Source organism: Canis lupus, chromosome 1 (assembly GCF_003254725.2).
Source record: "Canis lupus dingo isolate Sandy chromosome 1, ASM325472v2, whole genome shotgun sequence".
Classification (NCBI taxonomy): domain Eukaryota; kingdom Metazoa; phylum Chordata; class Mammalia; order Carnivora; family Canidae; genus Canis; species Canis lupus.
Window position 1 is genome coordinate 88824090 of NC_064243.1, and position 19806 is coordinate 88843895.

A 19806-nucleotide genomic window follows, 5' to 3' on the forward strand; every position below is an offset into this window, starting at 1 on the left:
TGCAGGATGGCAGGAACTGTGGGACAGGAAGACACAGCGGGTGGTGAGAACACAGAGAAGAGGCAGCAAACCCAGTGTGATGAGTGAAAGAAAGTTTCTCAGAGGTGGTGAGTCCTCCAAGTAAAGAAGACTAGAGCACCTACATTTTCAGAGAACAAAGAAAGCACTGACTTTTCTGAGTTCCAAAGTACATTGATTTTGCCAAATAGATTAGCAAGAGATGGAAGACAAAGTGTGTTGCATGCCATGCTAAGGCACTTTGGTCTTATCCTAAAAGTTGTGGGGAACTGTGAAACATTTCAGACCAAGCAATAATATAACTGACACGTGTCTTTAGAAAAAAATCACCTGGCAGTGGGAAGCGGGGAGACAAGAAGTAGTTCAGTACTTTAGGCAACAGATAATGAAATTTTGGCTGAAGGTTCCACAGTAGAGAATGGGCAGTACGCAGATATGTGATAAAGTACAGGCAGTGGGGTGGGGAGTATGATCAACACAGCCTGGTGACTGAACATGGAGAATGAGATAAACAGGAGGGAGGAATAAAGAGTGACTTCCAGCTCCATGGGATGACAGAGCCATTCACTGAGATACAAAGTACAAGAGGAAGACCAAACTGGTTGGAGGGACAGTGAGTTCACATTTGGAAATGTTTGAGATTGCGGTGCTAGCATTGCATCTAAGAGTAGATACTCCATTTAATCTATTCCAAGTTCAAAGGGGAAAGTTTTGAGTTGGTGACAAAGCATGAAAAGTTAGCAACATATGAATGTTAAGGAAGAGGAGGGAAGAACTAAGGGACAGACCCCTAAGGAATATCCATGCAAGACATAAGAAGAAATGCTAGTGAAGTGACCATACAAATACCCAGATGTCCATATTCACAGAAAAGAAGGCACAAAGCCACAGTGTTCTTAGATACATAGGTACTGGTGATAACCTTTAGGGAGGCAGGGTATGCTAAGGCCACTAAAGAGCAGGAGTGCTGTGTATGAGCTATACATCCACCAGCAGACCCAAGGCTTCTCAATGAATGGTTTTAATGAATGAATAACATGATTTTTTAAAAATCTCCTATATAAAGTCAAGGATATTAAATGTAGTCAAGGGATGGTATGAATGCACATATGAATAGCAATCATTATCCCTTGCATCAAACTGTTTTGAATATTTTTCTCAATGTGCTAGTATTTATATATTTGATTTCATCTAGCTTTTGGCATGTATATTTCCAGATTCTCATTTTGGGGAACACTGCTATACTCCATAAAACTCATTAATAATGTACAAGTCCAAGCATTTCAATTGTCCTGGAATTTCATTATATTTCCTAAAAGAGAGAGAATATGCAAGCAAGAGAATTTAAGCCTTTTCTAAAGACTTACTTTGCAGCTTTCTGCAGCTATTCTTTGGTCTTCATGGCTGGGGAATGTTTATCTATGTATTTATGTAATATGCAGTCCCACAGTATCCAAGCACCTGGAAAATCTAATTAGCTTGGTCTTGATTGACTGTGTGCAGGATAATGCCATAGTCCTCAGTCTGTTCTTCGTCTCCTACAGTGTGCTCACTGATATGAAAATGAAGACACAGTAAGAGTTTCCATGAACAGCTGCCCAACGGGCTTCTTATGGTATCTTGTCCGCACAGAATAATTGCCCATAAATAAGGAGATCTCTCCACCAATCAGGGGCTGGGAAGTAGACTGCACCCGAGGAGAAATCACAGCAGCAGGTTTTATGACTATAACCCAGTTACACCATTAGAGGCAGATCATTTTTCAGCCCTTGCTGGGGTGAGCCCACCAGCAAACCTCATTGCCTCGTTAGAGACTACAGCAAAAGCACCAGAAAAAGGAAATTTGAGGCATGTTTTGTTTTGTTTTCTTATCATTTAGCAAAACGCTGCCACCACTTTTGGCACTGGCTTGGAACGTTTATAAAATCTATCCTACAAAAAATGGTCTAAAGTGCCATTTGTACAAGTTGGGAGAATTTGATTGAGACAGTGACTCATGTACCTGAACAGAGGTAGGTTTACCACGAAGCTGACAAAGCTGAAGCTTTCTGGCCCCTTGCTAGAAAAGACCTCTTCCAAGGTCCTGTATTCATAATGTTGTGGTTATCAGTTTGCATTCTGTAACTAGAAGAGGGCTCCAAGAGTTGTATAAGCTTTAGGTCCTGTGAAATCTAGATCTCCCCCTGGGCTTGGGCCAAAAGTTGGTTCTTGCGGCCAAGCCCACTTGTTGTCTAGACTGCCCATCTAGTGACTATATTTTCCAGCCTCGTTAGAAGCCAGGAGAGGGCCATGGGATTAGGATTTTGTCAGTGGGATGTGAGCAGAAGTAATATGAGTAACTGCTGGGTTTTCCCTTTTCTAAGGATGCATACTCTCCTTTTTGTCATTCCCCTCTTTCTGCTGGCTGGAAAAAGACATTAAGAGGAGCAGCCATCTTGGGACCCAAAGAAGGAAGCCACATGCTATTGGTAGCAGGTAAGGATAGACCACTTACTTCTGGACCGTTACTGGACCATTACTTGGAAGAGATATAAAATCATATTTATTGAAGCCTCTGAACTTTTGAGGTCTCTTTGTTGCAGCAGCTTAGCCTGTACCCCTTCACTGCCAACAGGCCCCACTGGGTCAGGACTCAATTCCAAGGCAATATGAAACAGAGTTGGCACAATAAACCTGAGTCAAAGCCTTTGAGGGTTCTTGTAGAGTCAGAAGGCAATACAAATACAAGTGGCCAGGCATGGACTCACAATTAAGAGAGGACTCAGAGTCAAGAACCTGGTAGACACAGGATAAGAGTGAGAAGCAAGTTAGGGAGGTCCTGGAGAATTGCTTCTTGGTGTCCATGGCTTGAAACTGGGGCTTAGGGAGGTCAGAGAGAGGAATCTGTGTGAGCAAAGTTAGGCAATCAGGCTTTGTACCACTTGGCCCCCATCCACCAGCCTCAGCTGATAGAACCAAAGATGAGAAACTGATCCTAAGCCATAATTTATAGGCTCACTGGTAGTCCTGCAATGGTTCTTCACACAGATGTGTTTTACTCTTAGCAGGACTGACTATCCTAATCACACTCTCATATGGAGTGTAACGGAAAGAACTAGAAAGGGTTAGCAGTTGGCAGTGGGAGTAGAAGCCAAAAGACACTTAGGAAGAAGATAGTAAGAAAACGGTAAGACAAAGCCACCCCTCTTAGGTTCCCTGACCTTTGGAAGGAGGATCAGAACTACTACCGTATCCCGTACTTTGCTAGTTCTTCATGAGATTGTCTGCTTTGCATCTCTGAGAAGATATCTTGCCATCCTTACCTCCCTGTGTAACCTTCCAATAAGCCCCTTTAAATGAAATAAACTAACTGATTTAAAGGTACAAAGCTGAGATAGCCGGAAAAATCTGCATTGTATCGCCTATGGGTTTTCAATTTTGATCTCAATCTGGATTCACTAGCTTCATGACAGATCTACCAAATAAGAGTAAAAATAAAACCAGAGTCATTATCTTTTGGTCACAAGTATCCATCCCCTTCTTTTTTTTTTTTTTTTTTATCCATCCCCTTCTTCGTGATTTATCCAGATGAACCCCACAGCAGAATGACACTGGGTCATTGTTTGCGTTCACTGCAGATATAAATTTGCAATAGTTTGTGTGTATTTAGTCTCACTGCTGGAAGAGCTGATGGAACGTTTCATGCTATTCTGGCTCCCTCTTGAGAACATCAACTCTGCTGGAGGGAGGGGGAGAGGTTTTACAAGGTGTTCCGAAGATGGCTACTTTAAGAAGCTATTTTCCTGAAAAGGAAAGATGATCGCCTCAGTAACACCTGGCAGGCGTCTATGAAGCTCACAGTCATTTTACCTTATCTGATTTGTCTCTTTGGAGAGAAAAATGAGTGAGCCGAAGAAGCATTCTTTCAATTTCAGAAAATGAGGTCCTCTAGCATTCCTGCCTTATCTATCACTTTTCTTCTGGCCTCATTCTCATCTTCTGCTCAATCAGCCTGTTCAACATCCTTGTTTGTGCTCTGGGGCTATGTGCTTTGGTGTCATGATCTCTCTGTCTGAACATCCATCCTCTGTCAGCCAAGACTCAGCTTCACTGCAGGTTCTATTAGAGTTGAAAGGGAGTGGTGCAGTGGATACTCTTTCTTTGGCCGCTAGAAAATGCTGGCATGTACCACCACATTGCCCCCACAAGACATCTGCAGAGGTAACATGTTCCCAGCCAGGCGTTAAGTGCCTGGAGCAGGGGTCAGCAGACTTTGACCTGGTGGAGAAAATCTAACCTAATGCCTATTTTTGTAAGTCATGTTTTGTTGGAATACAGCCATACCTACTTGTTTCCATTTATGAATGCTCTTGTGGTTCAAAAGCAGAGTTGCGTGGTTGTTTGCAAAGCCTAAATTATGTACTCTCTGGTCTTTTCAACAAGTGTGCTGATCCCTGACAGAGAGGAAAGGGATCATGCCCAATCTAGCATCCAGCACAGTGGAAACACCCAGGAAATTCTTACAGAAGGAAGGATGGAAGGAGGCACAAAGGAGCTACAGTGAATTGCCCTCAAATCACATTTTGCATAATGAGATGTGAGGAAGAATGGGATTCAAATCAGAATATACTCAGGATTGGCAATCTCAGGTAAAGAGCCTGGCAATAAAGGGACTGGGATAAAAGGGGTTATTCTAGTTACTATTGCTGGGTTACAAACTATCCCCAAACCTAATGGCTTAAAATAACCATTTTATTGTATCTCACAATTTTATGGGTGGAAATTTGGACAGGGTTTGGCTAGGTGATCCTTCTGTTCCAGGTAGCATCAATAGAGGTCACTCTGGGTACGAGGCCTGGCAGTTGGGCTGGTTGGAAGGGGCCAATTCAGTGTTACTACTTGCCTGGTACCTTGGTGGGAGTGATCATAAGGCTGGGCTCAGCTGTGGTTGTCCACCAGAGCATCTACATGTGGGCTTTCCAGCACAGCAACCTCAGTGTGGTCAGGCTTCTTATGTGGTAGCTCAGGCCTCTGAGAGCAGGTGTTCTAGTGAATAAGCAAAATGCTGCATCATCTTTTATGACCACAGACGTCACATAATGACACTTCCACCCTATTCTATTGGTTGAAGTGGTCACAAGCCTGCCCAGATTCCAGGAAAGGGGACATAGACCCCACTTCTCAATGGAAAGAGTGTCAAAGAATTTGCAGCTATGGCTTAAAACCAGCCTGGGAGGGGAGAGGATGGAGTAGCTGGGGGCAGGTAACCAACATTTACTAAAGGCTTTCCACAGTCATTTCACCACAACCTTGTGAGAAAGGTATTATATTCTCATTTGACAGTTAAAAAACCCCTCCAAGACTAAATGATTTATAATTAACTTGCACAAAATCACTGAGCTATAGAATTGGGATTTCAACCCAGATTCATCTAATTCCAACTCTGGAACTTTTTCCATTATACCATGATGTCCATCATAAGAAGTAAAGGAGAGTTGATGATGGCAGTCAAGACAATGGTGAGGTTAAAGGCGGGGAAAAAACCCATGGTCACTGTTGACAGAAGGGGCCTGAGTGTCCTCCTCAGGAGATAGAACCCATAACGATACTCTTGCAACCCCCGTCCCAGAGGTGCCAGATGTCCCTATCTCTTCTCCAATTCCTGATCAGCTATGCCAGGCAGTCTCTGCCTAAGGTCACACACCTTTGATAGTTAAAGAGGGTGATGTTGATGGAACACATCTCCTGTGTAATAGCCAACTCTCACATCGCTGTCTTCAGTGCCAGCTTCTCACAAAGGCAGCTAAGGCCACCTCCACTTTGATGTTCCCCCTCCCACACACTTTCTTTTTTTTTTTTTTTTTAAGATTTTATTTATTTATTTATTCATGAAAGACAGAGAGATAGAGAGAAAGAGAGAGAGAGAGAGAGAGAGAGAGGCGGACACAGGCAGAGGCAGAAGCAGGCTCCATGCCAGGAGCCCAACATGGGACTCAATCCCGGGACTCCAGGATCAGGCCCTGGGTTGAAGGCGGCAGTAAACTGCTGAGCCACCCGGCTGGATGAGCCATCCAGCCACTCTTTCTTGAATTTCTTTTTTTTTTTTTTTTTTTTTTTCTTTCTTGAATTTCTAAGCAGGCTTTTACATGTGGGTTATTATCACTTCCTAGAGCCCAACATGGGACTCAATCCCGGGACTCCAGGATCACGCCCCGGGCCAAAGGCAGGCGCTAAACCACTGAGCCACCCAGGGATCCCCTCCCACACATTTTCTTAGAGCAAGCTTCCACCCCTCCTGCCCTCCTCAGATCCCATACCAGCAAGGAAGACTTCCAGTTTCCAACTCTGCCTGTCAAGAGCTTGGAAGCCACTACTCTGTTACTTTGTCCAACAAGTAAACCACTGAACAGATTGAAAAATCCACAACTATTCTTAGATCCTTGGAAGACACAGGGCAAACTTCTTCCCCCAGGGCTGGAGACACAAGGGTGTAGAGGGAGTCATGGTTTTCCAAAGCTGAGACTCACCCGTGGACAATGCCACAGAAACTGGTGCTGGGGAGGAGAACCTGAACTGTCATTGGAGTTGCTGCAGATTCACTGTGGACAAATCTGAGATTCAAAAACTCCAGAGGGGCCCTGCTTGGGGTCTCCACAATATTGTGAAATCGACCTCCAGGAGCTCAAATAGGTTCTCACAGTAAATATTGAGAAAAATCCCCCTGGGCTTCCAGCAGGAGGCAGTGAAAAGGAGTAATTTTGAAATAAACCAGAGCACTCTGGTGTGCCCTCAGGAGCCAGACCTGCCAGGGTATTATCAAAGCCTAACTCATCTAAGGGGGAAATACCCAACTCCAGGCCAGTCCAGCCATTCTGTCCCATCTAAAAGAGCAAAAAACTTCATGAGGTTCACAGTCCAGCAGCCCAGGTTCACTGAAAGACTGAGACCTAATCACAGGTCTGTAGAATGGTTCCCCTCCCCGACACTCAACACCACATTATGAAATGCCTATTTACAGCAGCAGTTCCTTTTACCTGGTACATCATGTCTGGCTATCAGGAAAAAATTACAAGGCATACTGAAAGGCAAAACAAAACAAAACAAAACACCCCCCCCCCCACAATATCAAGAGACAGAGCAAGCATCAGAATCAGACATGGCAGGGTTGTTGGAAATTCCAGACCAGCAAATCCTCACTATTTCCCTTCTTCTTCTCATGGTGAGAAGACGGTGTAGCATGATAGGTGAGCACCTGGGCTTTGGTACCGTGCTGCCTGAGTTTGAGTCATTTGGCTTTTTTCTTAGTTATTTGATTTTAGGCACATTAATTTTATCTCAGTGAGTGTTAGCTTTCTCAACTGTAAGATGGCAACAATAATAGTATCTTCTTATAGTGTTTTTAGGAGAATTGAGTGAATTGAATTAAAGTGCTTAGAATAGCACTTGGCACATAAGAGGCATGCAACAAATGATAACTCTCACTATGTCCAGTCAATCTCAGTTCTGGTAGTTTTTTTTTTTTATTATTCAAGGTCCTTTCTGTTACCACCATCACCATCTTAGCCTGGGTCCTAATGACCTTATCCTTATATAACTGTTATAACTTCAAAACAAAGGATGATTGTGTTCTCATTTCTATATTCTGAACATAGCTAGCTGAGAATCTGCACCATTTACTGACTGTACATACTGCACAGCACTAAGCATTTTAGAGACATCATCTATTACCTTTATGATACCTCTCTAAGCTGACTATTATCCCCCTTTTACAGATGGAAATATTAGACTCAGAGAAGTAACTTACACAAGGTCACACATCTGGTAAGTGGCAGAGTCAAGTGATACTTTATTACACCATACTTTACTCTTAATTACAGCATGAGACTTTGACATTCATTATGTCATCTCCCTGCTTCAGTAAATAAATGAACAAACAAACCAATCACTCAGAGGAAAGAGAGCTAGAAACCTTTCAAAGTTTTCTATTACATATAGGGCTTATTTTTTATTTTATTTTTTTAAATATTTTATTTATTTATTCATAAGAGACACAGAGAAAGGCAGAGACACAGGCAGAGGGAGAAGCAGTCTTCCTGCAGGGAGCCTGATGTGGGACTTGATCCCAGGACCCCAGGATCATGACGTGAGCCAAAGGCAGATGCTCAACCACTGAGCCACCCAGGTGTCCCCAAGATTTCTTTTAACCTAACATTTAAACACATGATAATTTAGCCCCTGAATAATTTTCAATCTAAGTTTTGGTACTTAGCCCGAACCCTCTATTATAGGCTAATCCTATTCACTACCTTACCACAGACCACAACCAATTTCCATTCCAAATATTTGTGACAATTATCCAAATGGAATGTCAGCTTCACATCCATTTAGCCAAATTGTATCCATCATTCAGATCATACGTCATGATGTGGTCAGCTTAACTGTCTAGAACCTCAGAAGGGTCTGAGATTTTTGCCTTACTTGAAAGCTAACAATTCAGCTAGCTACAGTTTCATGGATATGTCAGGAGACATAGAACTCTTGGGTCAGAGACAAAGGATAGTTCTTTTACTCATAACAATAGTAGCAGCTAGAATATAAACCTTTTTGTTCTAGTTCCTCAAGTGTCAATATCCTTAGGGCAATGTGAAGAGGACCAGTATACACAGTATACTGCATACACAGTAGAAGAACACAGAGGTTAAGAAACATGAATCATTTATAATGGACAGTAAACATGCCTCCCTTTTATTCTCTTATCTTCCAACATTGTAAGCAAATCTACACTTTGCTTCAGAGAGACGTTGTCTCTCTGCCAATGCTGCTCACTCTACAAATAACCTTGAAGAGATAGTCCTGTACAAAGGTAGTGAATGTGTCTTCTCACAAGAGGCGCAGAAGCATGAGTCTCATGGAGAACAGTCTCAACACTGATAGCCTAGTCTACATTGGTATGGCCCTCCTCTTCAGCTCTAATGTGGTAATTCCCTAGGCTGAGTAATATGCAAAGCTCTTCTGAAAGGACGAAGTCTCATAGACTTCCCAGGGTTCACTTGAGCACTTTCACTGTAACATTAAGTACAAGTAAACCTAGGCATAGTCTCATTGTGCCCATAGCTCTTACACACTAGACAAAGGTGGAAAAATGTGCAAGTTGAATGTAAACCAAAATAAGAAAGCCAATCAATTTTCTATTTGTAATATTAAATTAACAATATAGAAATTACTGTTTGGCTAAAACTAAATTGTTGAGGTAGGCTTTAGTAGCAAAAAGACAACCAACTTTCAGTTCTACCCCCCAGGCCCCAGGGAGGGGAGAAGGGTTAGAGGTTGAATCAATTACTAATGGCCTGATTTAATCAAGCATGCCTATGTAATGAGGCCTCCTCAAAAACCCAAGAGAATGCAGTTTGAAGAGCTTCCAGGTTGGTGAATGAATCTACACTTTGGGAGGGTGGTGCATCCCAGTTCCATGGGGACAGATGTGCCTGGCTTTGGGACCCTTCCAAACCTTGCCCTAAGTATCCCTTTATCTGGTGGTTCTTCTGTATCCTTTATAATGTTCTTACAATAAACTGGTAAACACACAAAAAAGTCCAGATATACATTAATCTGGCTCTTGATTTCTGTATCAGCAATACCAACGTGAATAATGTCTATTTGCAAAGTTTTTTTGCATAAAATCATATTAACAACAATGTTTTGTTTCATTAATTGAGGTTAATAATATATTTAATCAAAATTAAAAGGCAATTGCAATATTGCATTTCTTTATAAACTCTAAAAAGTTATCATACTCACTTAAAATTTGTTAGCTCTACCTGAATTACCAAAATCTGGACCAAATGCATTTCTCTAATTATTGGTGGCATCAATAGAAGAAAATAATATCTCAAGTATTTTTACCCAGCAGAGGCCAAAAACAAATTTCTGGTTTTATTAAAGAGTTAACTACCAGAGTGTTGACATAATCTGGTAAATATGAGAAATAGAATGTTTTAAAAACAATTTGATCTCAAGTCAAGTTTTCTTTATATCACAACCTCTATGATTTCAACCTAGGATGTTCAAACTCCTGTGAAACCTTCACTCGCACAGAGGAGTCACATGTCCTCCTCTGCTGATTCCTTAGCTCCAAAACCTTACTTACATTTTACACCTACTGGCAGCAATCACAATAGTACATTATTGCAAATCCTCAGTATTGTCATGATGGCCAACTTAAATCTCAATTAATGAAATAACAGAGGGACTAAAATCTTATCCTGGAGAAAGGTTTCCAATGACAAATTATGACCACCCAGGACTTTGACATGAGGACAGTGGCAGACACAGCACTATAACTGACCCACCTAACAGTGGCCAGACACTAAAAGTCAATAAAATTCAAATTCTCTAACTCGAGAATCGCTTAGCAATTACATACCCACAAATGCCATATTATGCAGAATGTACTTAAATCATTTACTGGGTTATCATATTAAGAAAAAAATAATATCTAAATATCCTTATTGAGCACTGAGAACCAAGAATCTGTCCACACATCTCTAGGGGTTCAAGGACTACGGTGAGAGACCAATTGCTCCAAAGCATCTTTGCCAGTAGCTTTCGCTGTCTGGTCTTTCCTTATCTTCACTTCCTTCTTGGCTATTTCCAATCTCCAGTTTCTGTTTCCTTTCTGCTTCTGCAGTGCTCACTGACCTTTCTCCTTCCTCTTTTTCACTTTTATCATTCCTGGTGGAGAACTTCTCAGTCTAATCTGGCCCTCTTCCTCCTGAGTAGATGTTCCCTTGGCAATTACCCGAGATGCTTCACAACAGCGAGTGATTTCCTTGACTTATGAGAAATGTTGGCAAAGAGACATCAAGGGATTTGCTTGAAGTCACTCCTAGGCCAGGGACCAATGCCACCCCTCTCACCTCTTTTTCCATATCCCGCCCCCCATAGACTTTGCTGAGTCCCTGAAGTCCTTACCACACAACATGGTGAGCACCAGTCTCTGAAAAGACCTAGTGCCAAAAAAAAAAAAAAAAAAAAAAGACCTAGTGCCAATATGGGGGGGGCGGGGGTGGTGTACAGGTAATCACAGTACTTTTTTGGGTTGTTGTTTGTTGCGATGAGGGGCATTTAGACATTTTTTTGACAATTGTGGTAAGATATACGTAACCTAAAATTGATCATTTTAACCATTTTTAAGTGTATAACTCAATAGCAGTAAGAACATTCACATTGTTGAGCAACCATTCTCCAGAACTTCCATCTTGCAAAACTGAAATTCTATACCCATTGAACAACTCCCCTCGATTCTCAACTCCCCCCAACCCCTAGCAACCACTATCCTACATTTTGTCTTTATGAATTTGACTGCTTTAGGTATTTTATACAAATGGAATCATACAGTTTGTATCTTTTTGTGACTGGCCCTTCTCCCTTTAACATAAAATAACTCCCATTCCCACTCCACATACACACACCAGATTAGCCTTAGACAATCACCAGTCTTGGAAACATCACTTGAGGGCTGTATGTAAGATCTTTCCTGTTCTGAACTCCCACACATCCTGGTTCCCATCATGCCGATCTGTCAACAAGTTGAAATACTGACTCCATTCCCTTTGGTTTCCCAGGCTGAAAGAGATTTGATTAAACTTGAAGGAAATAACTCTTTTTATCCATAAAATGATGAACAATGTTTTTTACCCTTATTTGGGTTTTGGGTAAGAACTTTTGAGAACCTGATGAAAACTATATACCATTCCCAGAAAAATACACAGGCACACATACTTTTGCATAGAGTTTCCTGGGCTTGTATGCCCTGATTTATTTATTTTAAATATTTTATTTATTTATTCATGAGAGATACAGAGAGAGAGGGGCAGAGACACAGGCAGAGGGAGAAGCAGTCTCCCTGCGGGGAGCCTGATGCGGAACTCGATCCCAGGACCCTGGGATCATAACGTGAGCCAAAGGCAGAACCACTGAGCCATCCAGTTGTCCCTATGTGCTGTGATTTAAGTTTAGTCCCCTCAAGAGCAGACCCTAAGATAAGGATTTGGGTACAAGTAGTTTATTTGGGAGGTAATTTCAGGAAACATGAGGAAGTGAACCAGAGAAGGAAAGAAACCCAATAAAGGATGAGTTTGTTAATTAGCAGACACCACCGTGGCTAACAGAGGCTCAGTTTTACTGGAGACCCTCTGAGATGATGTGTAAAACATACCTTGGAATTGTGGAGTTAACCTTCCAGCTATCCCAGCCTGCTGTGCCCTTGAGTAAGCATGGTCCTCCAGCCACAGAAAGCCCTAAGGCAGAAGAGACAGGTGCTTGAGAAGGCTTCGGGGTATATGAAATTGTTCACTGAAGCTGAAGGTAACCTTTGGAAGATCCCAGGGCATGTGGGTGGGGTATTAACACTGACATACATCCTGGAAAGCTCATCCGTGCATACTACTTCAGAGTCTTTGGAAAAGGTTTACTAATATGCCTTCCCGCTGCAACAGCCTGCTTTTCTGGTCAAGCAGTGGATAGCTTGCCTGCACTCTCAGGCCTAATTTTTTGAGCAGACATTCAAGTGAGCCTGCTTCCCAGCAGCCTATAATAGACATCCATCCTGAGATTGTACTCAGCCTGCACAGCTGAACACAGATTCATCTGCCCATGGGATCCAGCTATCATTAGGTCCATTTCAACAATAGTGAGCAACAAGGCCCTACCCAGTGGGTTCATTGCTTAATTCCACAGTTTACGAGAATGATGTGCATGGTGGGGATCTGCAAAAAGCTAAATGGAAATGGCCTCATTGCCATGTCAGATTGTATTTTCTGTTATTCATTTCCTCTGCCTTAAAGTTAAAGCAGGTGGTCAGTTTCATTAAGGAATGGACCAGCAACAACATGGGGACCTTAAAGATAAAATGCAAGTAAAAAAAAAAACCAAAACTCCCAGGCATGAACATAAGGACTTTTTTGGTGGTGGTTTTCTGGACTGTCACCTTGTAGGAGGTGGAAGAGAGCAGAAAACTTAGACAAGAGCTGAGATCTTGGGTTCTGTTGAGGGTTGCACTGTATCCCTCCAAAAGATTTTGAAGTCCTAATCACAGTATCCCTGAATGTGACCTTATTTGGAAATAATCTTTGCAGATAGCCAAGTTAATGAGGTCATTAGGGTGGGCCCCAATGTAATATGATGGGATCCTTATAAAGAAAAAGAATTTAGACCTAGAGACAAACACATGGAAGGAAAGCAATGTGAAGACGCAGGGATAATGCCACCTACAAGCCAAAGAACACCTGAGAACAGATTCTCCATCACAGCCCTCGGAAAGAAGTAGCCCTGTTGATACTTTGATCCCATACTTCTGCCTCTGGACTGTCAGACAGTAAATCTCCGTTATTTAAGCCACTGTTTGTGGTGCTTTGCTACAGCAGCTCTAGGAAATTAACAAAGGCTCAAATAAGAAAATTCAAGGTTAAGTCTAGGGAGAGAGATGGGGCCGTGAGAAGAGTAAAGAAGATAACATAATATGGTTAAAGAACACAACAGGAAGTGGTGTTGGGAGTCTGAACCATCACACCATGTATCTCAGAGTCACCAGGGGTCAGGGACCAGACTCAAGAAAGTTAAGACTAGGTATTGGCAGTCAGAGAAGGATATGCTATCCACAAATGGGGGTCTTGTTCTCCTTTCCTGGGAACGCCCTCTACCTTTCTCCACCACTTTATGGAGCTGACCTCTTGAAGAGTTCTGCATCCTCTCTCCCCCTTGCCCTGACTGTGCTTAAGGGCCTTCCATGAACCCATTATCCCACCAGAGTGTCCCTCTGCATTGTAATTGCCTCCCCAGTGGTTTCCCAATTAGGCTGTTCATCTCTTTGAGATGAAGGACTGGGTCTTTTCCATTATTGCATCCCCAGCATCAGATACTATACCTGATGCATTATAGGGAGATTCCATAAATATTTGTTGAATAACTGGATGGATGGATGGATGGATGGATGGATGGATGGATGATGGATGGATGGGTGGGTGGATGAAGGCATGAAAGGCATGGACTTGATATTTTTTCCCATTTTAAAGTTTTATTTAAATTCAATTTGTCAACATATAATACCCATGGCTCATCTCATCGTTCACCCTTCTTAATGCCCATCACCCAGTTACCATATCTCCCCATCCACATCCCCTTCTGCAACCCTTTGTTTCCCAGAGTTAGGAGTCTCTCATGGTTTGTCTTCCTCTCTAGTTTTTCCAACTCAGTTTCCCCCTCTTAGCTTATGGTCCTTTTCACTATTTCTTACATTCCACATATGAGTGAAACCATATGATAATTGTCTTTCTCTGATTGACTTATTTCACTCAGCATCATACCCTCCAGTTCCATCCACATCAATGTAAATGGTAGGTACTCATCTTTTCTGATGGCTGAGTAATATTCCATTGTATATATATACCACATCTTTTTTTATCCATTCATCTGTTGAAGGACATCATGGCTCCTTCCACAGTTTGGCTATTGTGGACATTGCTACTATGAACATGGGGGTGCAGGTGTCTCATTATTTCACTCCATCAGTATCTTTGGGGAAATAACTCAGTAGTGCAATTGCTGGTTCATAGGGTAGCTCTATTACTTCCAAAGGGAGGAACTAGATAGGATTGGCTACACAATTCTGCTTAAATGTGAAATAAGGTAGTCATATGGTATAACTGTATTTCTTCCTAATGTTAATCAGAAAATGACTGTATTTTATAGAGAGTCTGAAAAGTAAAAACAAAACAAAACAAAAAACTGGCTTCTACTTCTGGCAGAATGATCCATTAGTGTTCTGAAATACCTTTTATACAAAATTCTCAGATGCTGAGTAAATTGCAAAAAGCATGGCAATTAATGCATTCCTAAGCTTAAAGTAACAGAAATCTCTGCAGTCAAAAAAATGAAAAGCAGGTATATGATATATAAATATTTTCTGCCATTCTGTGGCTTGTCTACATGCATTCTCTTAATGCTGCCTTTTGGATGAACTGATTTTTTTTTTTTTACAAAGCCCAACTTAATAATTTTTTTGTTTTATTGTTTGTGCTTTTTGTATTCTGGGCACAGACTTGATATTAAGACAAAAATTAGCTTGCATCTTGGGGCCGTTTAGATATCTTCTGGGCTTGAGATAGGATGGAGCTTCCTAGGTAAGAATTTGGTCAGCAGGACCAACAGTTGGGAATAGCTGACAGGTTGAACATTGCAATATTATGACTAGAGTCGTGTAGCATTCATTCATTTACCCATTCCTGCTCAAACATAGTTGGAACACTATAGTTTTCTAGACACTAGGGATATGAAGATGGGGACAGCAAAATTCCCTTTACATATTGCTGGAGGGAGAGATTTGTAAGTAAGGAAAGGGAAAGGATGTATTCCCAAAGATGTGTGTCTCATCATTTATATATAATATCTGAAAGTTGGAGTAAACCTCAGTGCCCATCCACAGAGATAAATGGTTAATTATAATGCGGTATATTAATCTGATGAAATATCATGCAGCAAATAAAAAGGGAAAAAGAAAATCTTCAGGTAATATTTCAATTAAAACTAATTTAGGCTATGACTAACAGAAAATTTGACATTAGGGTGGCTGTGACTGATATAAAACCAGAAATTAGAATAGTCTAAACAAATATATTTCTTTTCATGTAAACAAAGCCAGAGGTAAGCGGCTTGATAGGGTGGCTCAACCATCATCAACCTAGCTCCTTCTCTTGCTATTCCTCTATCCATAGAATGTGACTCCTCCTTCATGGCCCAAGAACTGCTGCTAGAGCCCCAGCTATCACCTCTGCATTCCAGGCACTAGGAAGAAGAAATGGATAAAGAAGGCAAAGTCTCTTTTATAGATACTTTCAAGAAGTTGCACGTGATGTTTCTTATTTCATCTGTATCAGAGTTCAGGTAGAAAGATGAATTGTTACAAGTGTTATGGGATAAAGGATCTATTATGGATAAATAGACTTTACACTGTATGGGAAGAGTTGTAGAGAGTTGGAGGGTCAGAGAAGCTGTCACCAACTGGTCATTTTGAAAAGCCAAGCATATCAAGCTACTGGAAGGGGGCTGAGAATGGGGAGTTCATGTAAAGGTCTGTAGGAAGCTGCTACCCCCTCTGGAGGATCCTAATTAAGCACCTGGAGGGGAACCAGTGGCTCTTGTTGGTCAGTAGGGCCAGAAGTTCAGAAGAGGAGCTGGACATACAATGGAAGAGAGTGAGTTACAGCTGGAAACTGTTGGACACCTCTGCATCCATCTGTCACCATATTGGAAAACAAAGAACAAAATGACGATTACAGACTAATGACCACTGCCTTACTTCTGCCTCCTAAATTTCATTCAAGATCCTTTTTTGGCCAACTACAACCTGGAACCACACACAAAATGTAATTCTGGGAACCAGCTCCTAGTTTAACCAAGGTGGTGCAGTACAAACCACCACGATTCCCTCTACATCACCCTGGCATGCATATACAAGTCTCTGTCTCTCTCTTCTTAAACCACATTTAATTTTTAAGTAGAGACGATGGTGCAATCATGCTTCCATATAACCCGATGCAGCTATCCCTCATACAGCTGGAAAATGTAAACCCTTCCCCCAAAAGAGGATACACAGAAGTTCATGTGTCACTTGTGTCCATCACTTGGATAATAGTCCAACCTCTGCTCACTCAGTTACACTTTGCCTTAAGCCCTTAACTTCAACACTGAGTTATAAAGTTAAATGCTATTAACACATCCTATGTTAAAAAGTAGGAGAATTAGAAAAGATTACAGTATGTAATGTTTATTATGAACACGTTCATATTAAAGCAAGGAGCACTCATAAAGACCCACAGTCCTCGTTTCTACAACTGGTCACATAGTCATAGCTGGTACTTAATACTTTTCTCTTTCATGACATAGTCTATATTTTCTCTTCCCTCAGCAAGCAGTGCAGCTGGTCATAATCTTGCATGATACAGTGAATCAAGCCTTCATTCCAGAAGGGTCTGGGCCATGAGCAATCCTAGTTGTATTGGATTTTGTAGTTTTCCATTAACATTTATCATAGGAGATAGGATGGCTACCAGGTAGCCTAAAAGATCTCCTATGTTTCAGACATACTCTTTCCCTGACCCCACCTTGATAGTCTCCTTGATGGTCATGATCAATCAATCACCCAAGCCAGTAAATACTGAGACTTTTTTTGTTGTTGTTGTTGTTAATTTGTTCTTTGGCATGAGTTGCCTAAAATGATCAGTAGAGCATGTCAGTTTCCGGTTAAAAACCCACTGCTGTGTTTCCTGATGGAAACATTATTGCCTTGGGATTTTTTTTTTCTAAACCAAGAGATCCCAAAGTTTTGGTGACAAAATCAAACATTTTACTAATGGATTATTAGGGATAGAAGAGAAAGGACCCACTCCCATTTCTATCCCTTAGACTTGCCTATAAGAGAAACATTGCCATATACTGGTTGGTAATTTAGAGCATATATTGCATTCTGGTGGATGTTACCCTGACTTTGAAAAGTGTCACCACATAGCTGACACCATAACTGAATCTTTTTTTTCAATCTGAGATATAGTTGACAATTAAAAATTATATATATATAAGGTATACAACTTGATGATTTAATATATGTATACTCTGTAAAATATTTATTACAATCAAGCTAATTAACATATGTATCAGGGATCCCTTGATGACTCAGCTGTTTAGTGCCTGCCTTCGGCCCAGGGCGTGATCCTAGAGTCTCGGGATCAAGTCTCACATCAGGCTCCCTGCATGGAGCCTGCTTCTCCCTCTGCCTGTGTCTTTGTCTCTCTCTCTCTCTGTCTCTCATGAATAAATAAATAAAATCTTTAAAAAATATGTATCACCTCACAGGGTTATAATTATTAAGTGCACGGTGAGAACAGTTGAGATCTACCCTCTTAGCAAATTTCAATTATATGATGCAATACTGTTAATTATATAGCCACATTGTTGTGCATTAGATCTCCAGAATTTGTCTGACATAACTGAAACTTTGTACTCCTGAGCCAACATCTCCCCATAATCTCCTTCCCTTGGCCTCTGGTAACCACCATCTTCTGTTTCTGAGTCTGACATTTTTCAGTTCTGCATATAAGCAAGATCTGCAGTATTTGTCTTTTTGTGTCTGGTTTATTTCACATAGTGTATGTCCTCCAGGTTCATCCATGCTGCAAATGGCAGAATTTCCTTCTTTTTCAAGGGTGAATAATATTCCAATTATACTTACGTATATATGCATATAACATTTTCCCTCCATATATCTATCATATGAAATATACATATTTCTCCACATTTTCTTTATCCATGGACGCTTAGCTTGTTTTCATATTTTAGCTATTGTAAATAATGCTTACATCAACATGGAAGTGTAGATACCTCTTCAAGATAATGCTTTCATTTCCTTTAAATAAATATCCATAAGTTGGGTTGCCAGATCATATGATAGTCCTATTTTTAATTTTTGGAGCAGCCTCTTTTTTTCTTTCTTTTTTTTTTTTTAAAGATTGATTGATTGATTGATTGATTGATTGATTTATGATAGACACAGAGAGAAAGAGAGAGGCAGAGACACAGGCAGAGGGAGAAGCAGGCTCCTTGCACCGGGAGCCTGATGCGGAACTCGATCCCGGGACTCCAGGATCTCACCCCGGGCCAAAGACAGGCGCCAAACCGCCAAGCCACCCAGGGATCCCCCTCAAAATTATTTTCCATAATAACTACGCCAATTTGCATTCCCACCAATGGCATACAAGAATTTCCTTTTTTCCACATCCCTACCAGTACCTGTTGTCTTTTGGTTTGTTTGTTTGATGACATAGTCTGGCAAGTATGCGGTAATATCTTATTGTGGCTTTGATCTGCATTTCCCTGACAATTAGAGATGTTCAACACCTCATCACATACCAGTTGGTCATTTTATGATTTTCTTTTGAGGAATGTACACTCAGTCCTTTGCCAATTTTTAAATGGGTTTTTTTTTTCTTGCCATTGAGTTGTATCCTTATAAATTTTGGATATTAACTCCTTATCCAAAATATATTGTTTGCAAGCATTTTCTCCCATTTCACAGGCTGTCTTCTGATTCTGTTGATGGTTTCCTTTGCTGTACAGAAGCTTTTTCGTTTGATGCTACTTCATTTGCTACTTTTGTTTTAGTTGCCTGTACTTTAGTTGTATTCAAAAAGCCATTGCCCAGACCTATATCCAAAAGCTTTTCTCCATTTTTCTTCTGGAAGTTTTATGGTTTCATGTCTTATGTGTAAGTCCTTAATCCATTTAGAATTGATTTTTATATGTGGTATAAGGTAAGGATCCAATTTCATTCTTCTCCACGTGGATATCCAGTGTGCCTAACATTGTTTATCAAAGAGACTACTCTTTATTGTGTGCTCTTGGTACTTTTGTCAAAGATCAGATGACCATATATATATATATATATATATATATATATATATATATATATATACATGGCTTTATTTCTGGGTATTCTATTCTGTTCCATTGGTGTGTGTGTGTGTGTGTGTGTATTAATGCCACTTCCACATTATTTTGATTGCTTTAGTTTTATAATATATTTTGAAATCACGGAGTATGATGCCTCCAGCTATGTTCTTGATGAAGATTGCTTTGACTACTCAGGATCTTTGGTGATTTTATATGAATGTTAGGATTATTTTTTTTCTATTTCTATAAAGAATGCCTGTGGGATTTTAGTAGGGATTGCCTTGAATCTGTAGATCACTTTGGGTACTA

The 19806-nt window shown here is 40.9% G+C and overlaps 1 protein-coding gene across 9 annotated transcripts in view; it reads left to right on the plus strand.

Annotated features, from left to right (window-relative positions):
* LOC125752240 (uncharacterized) overlaps positions 1–19806 on the plus strand; it is a 102259-nt gene that overhangs the window by 33085 nt on the left and 49368 nt on the right. For 2 of the 9 annotated variants that reach the window (XM_049092276.1, XM_049092278.1), the window contains exon 3: positions 2382–2493. The exons of 3 other annotated variants lie outside the window; for them this stretch is intronic. In XM_049092276.1, the coding sequence (XP_048948233.1) occupies positions 2382–2493 (112 nt within the window). Of the gene's footprint in view, positions 1–2381; positions 2494–4440; positions 4640–15767; positions 18566–19806 lie in introns of those variants that run through there. 4 more of the 9 variants (XR_007401267.1, XR_007401265.1, XR_007401266.1 and 1 more) reach the window with 4 other exon arrangements.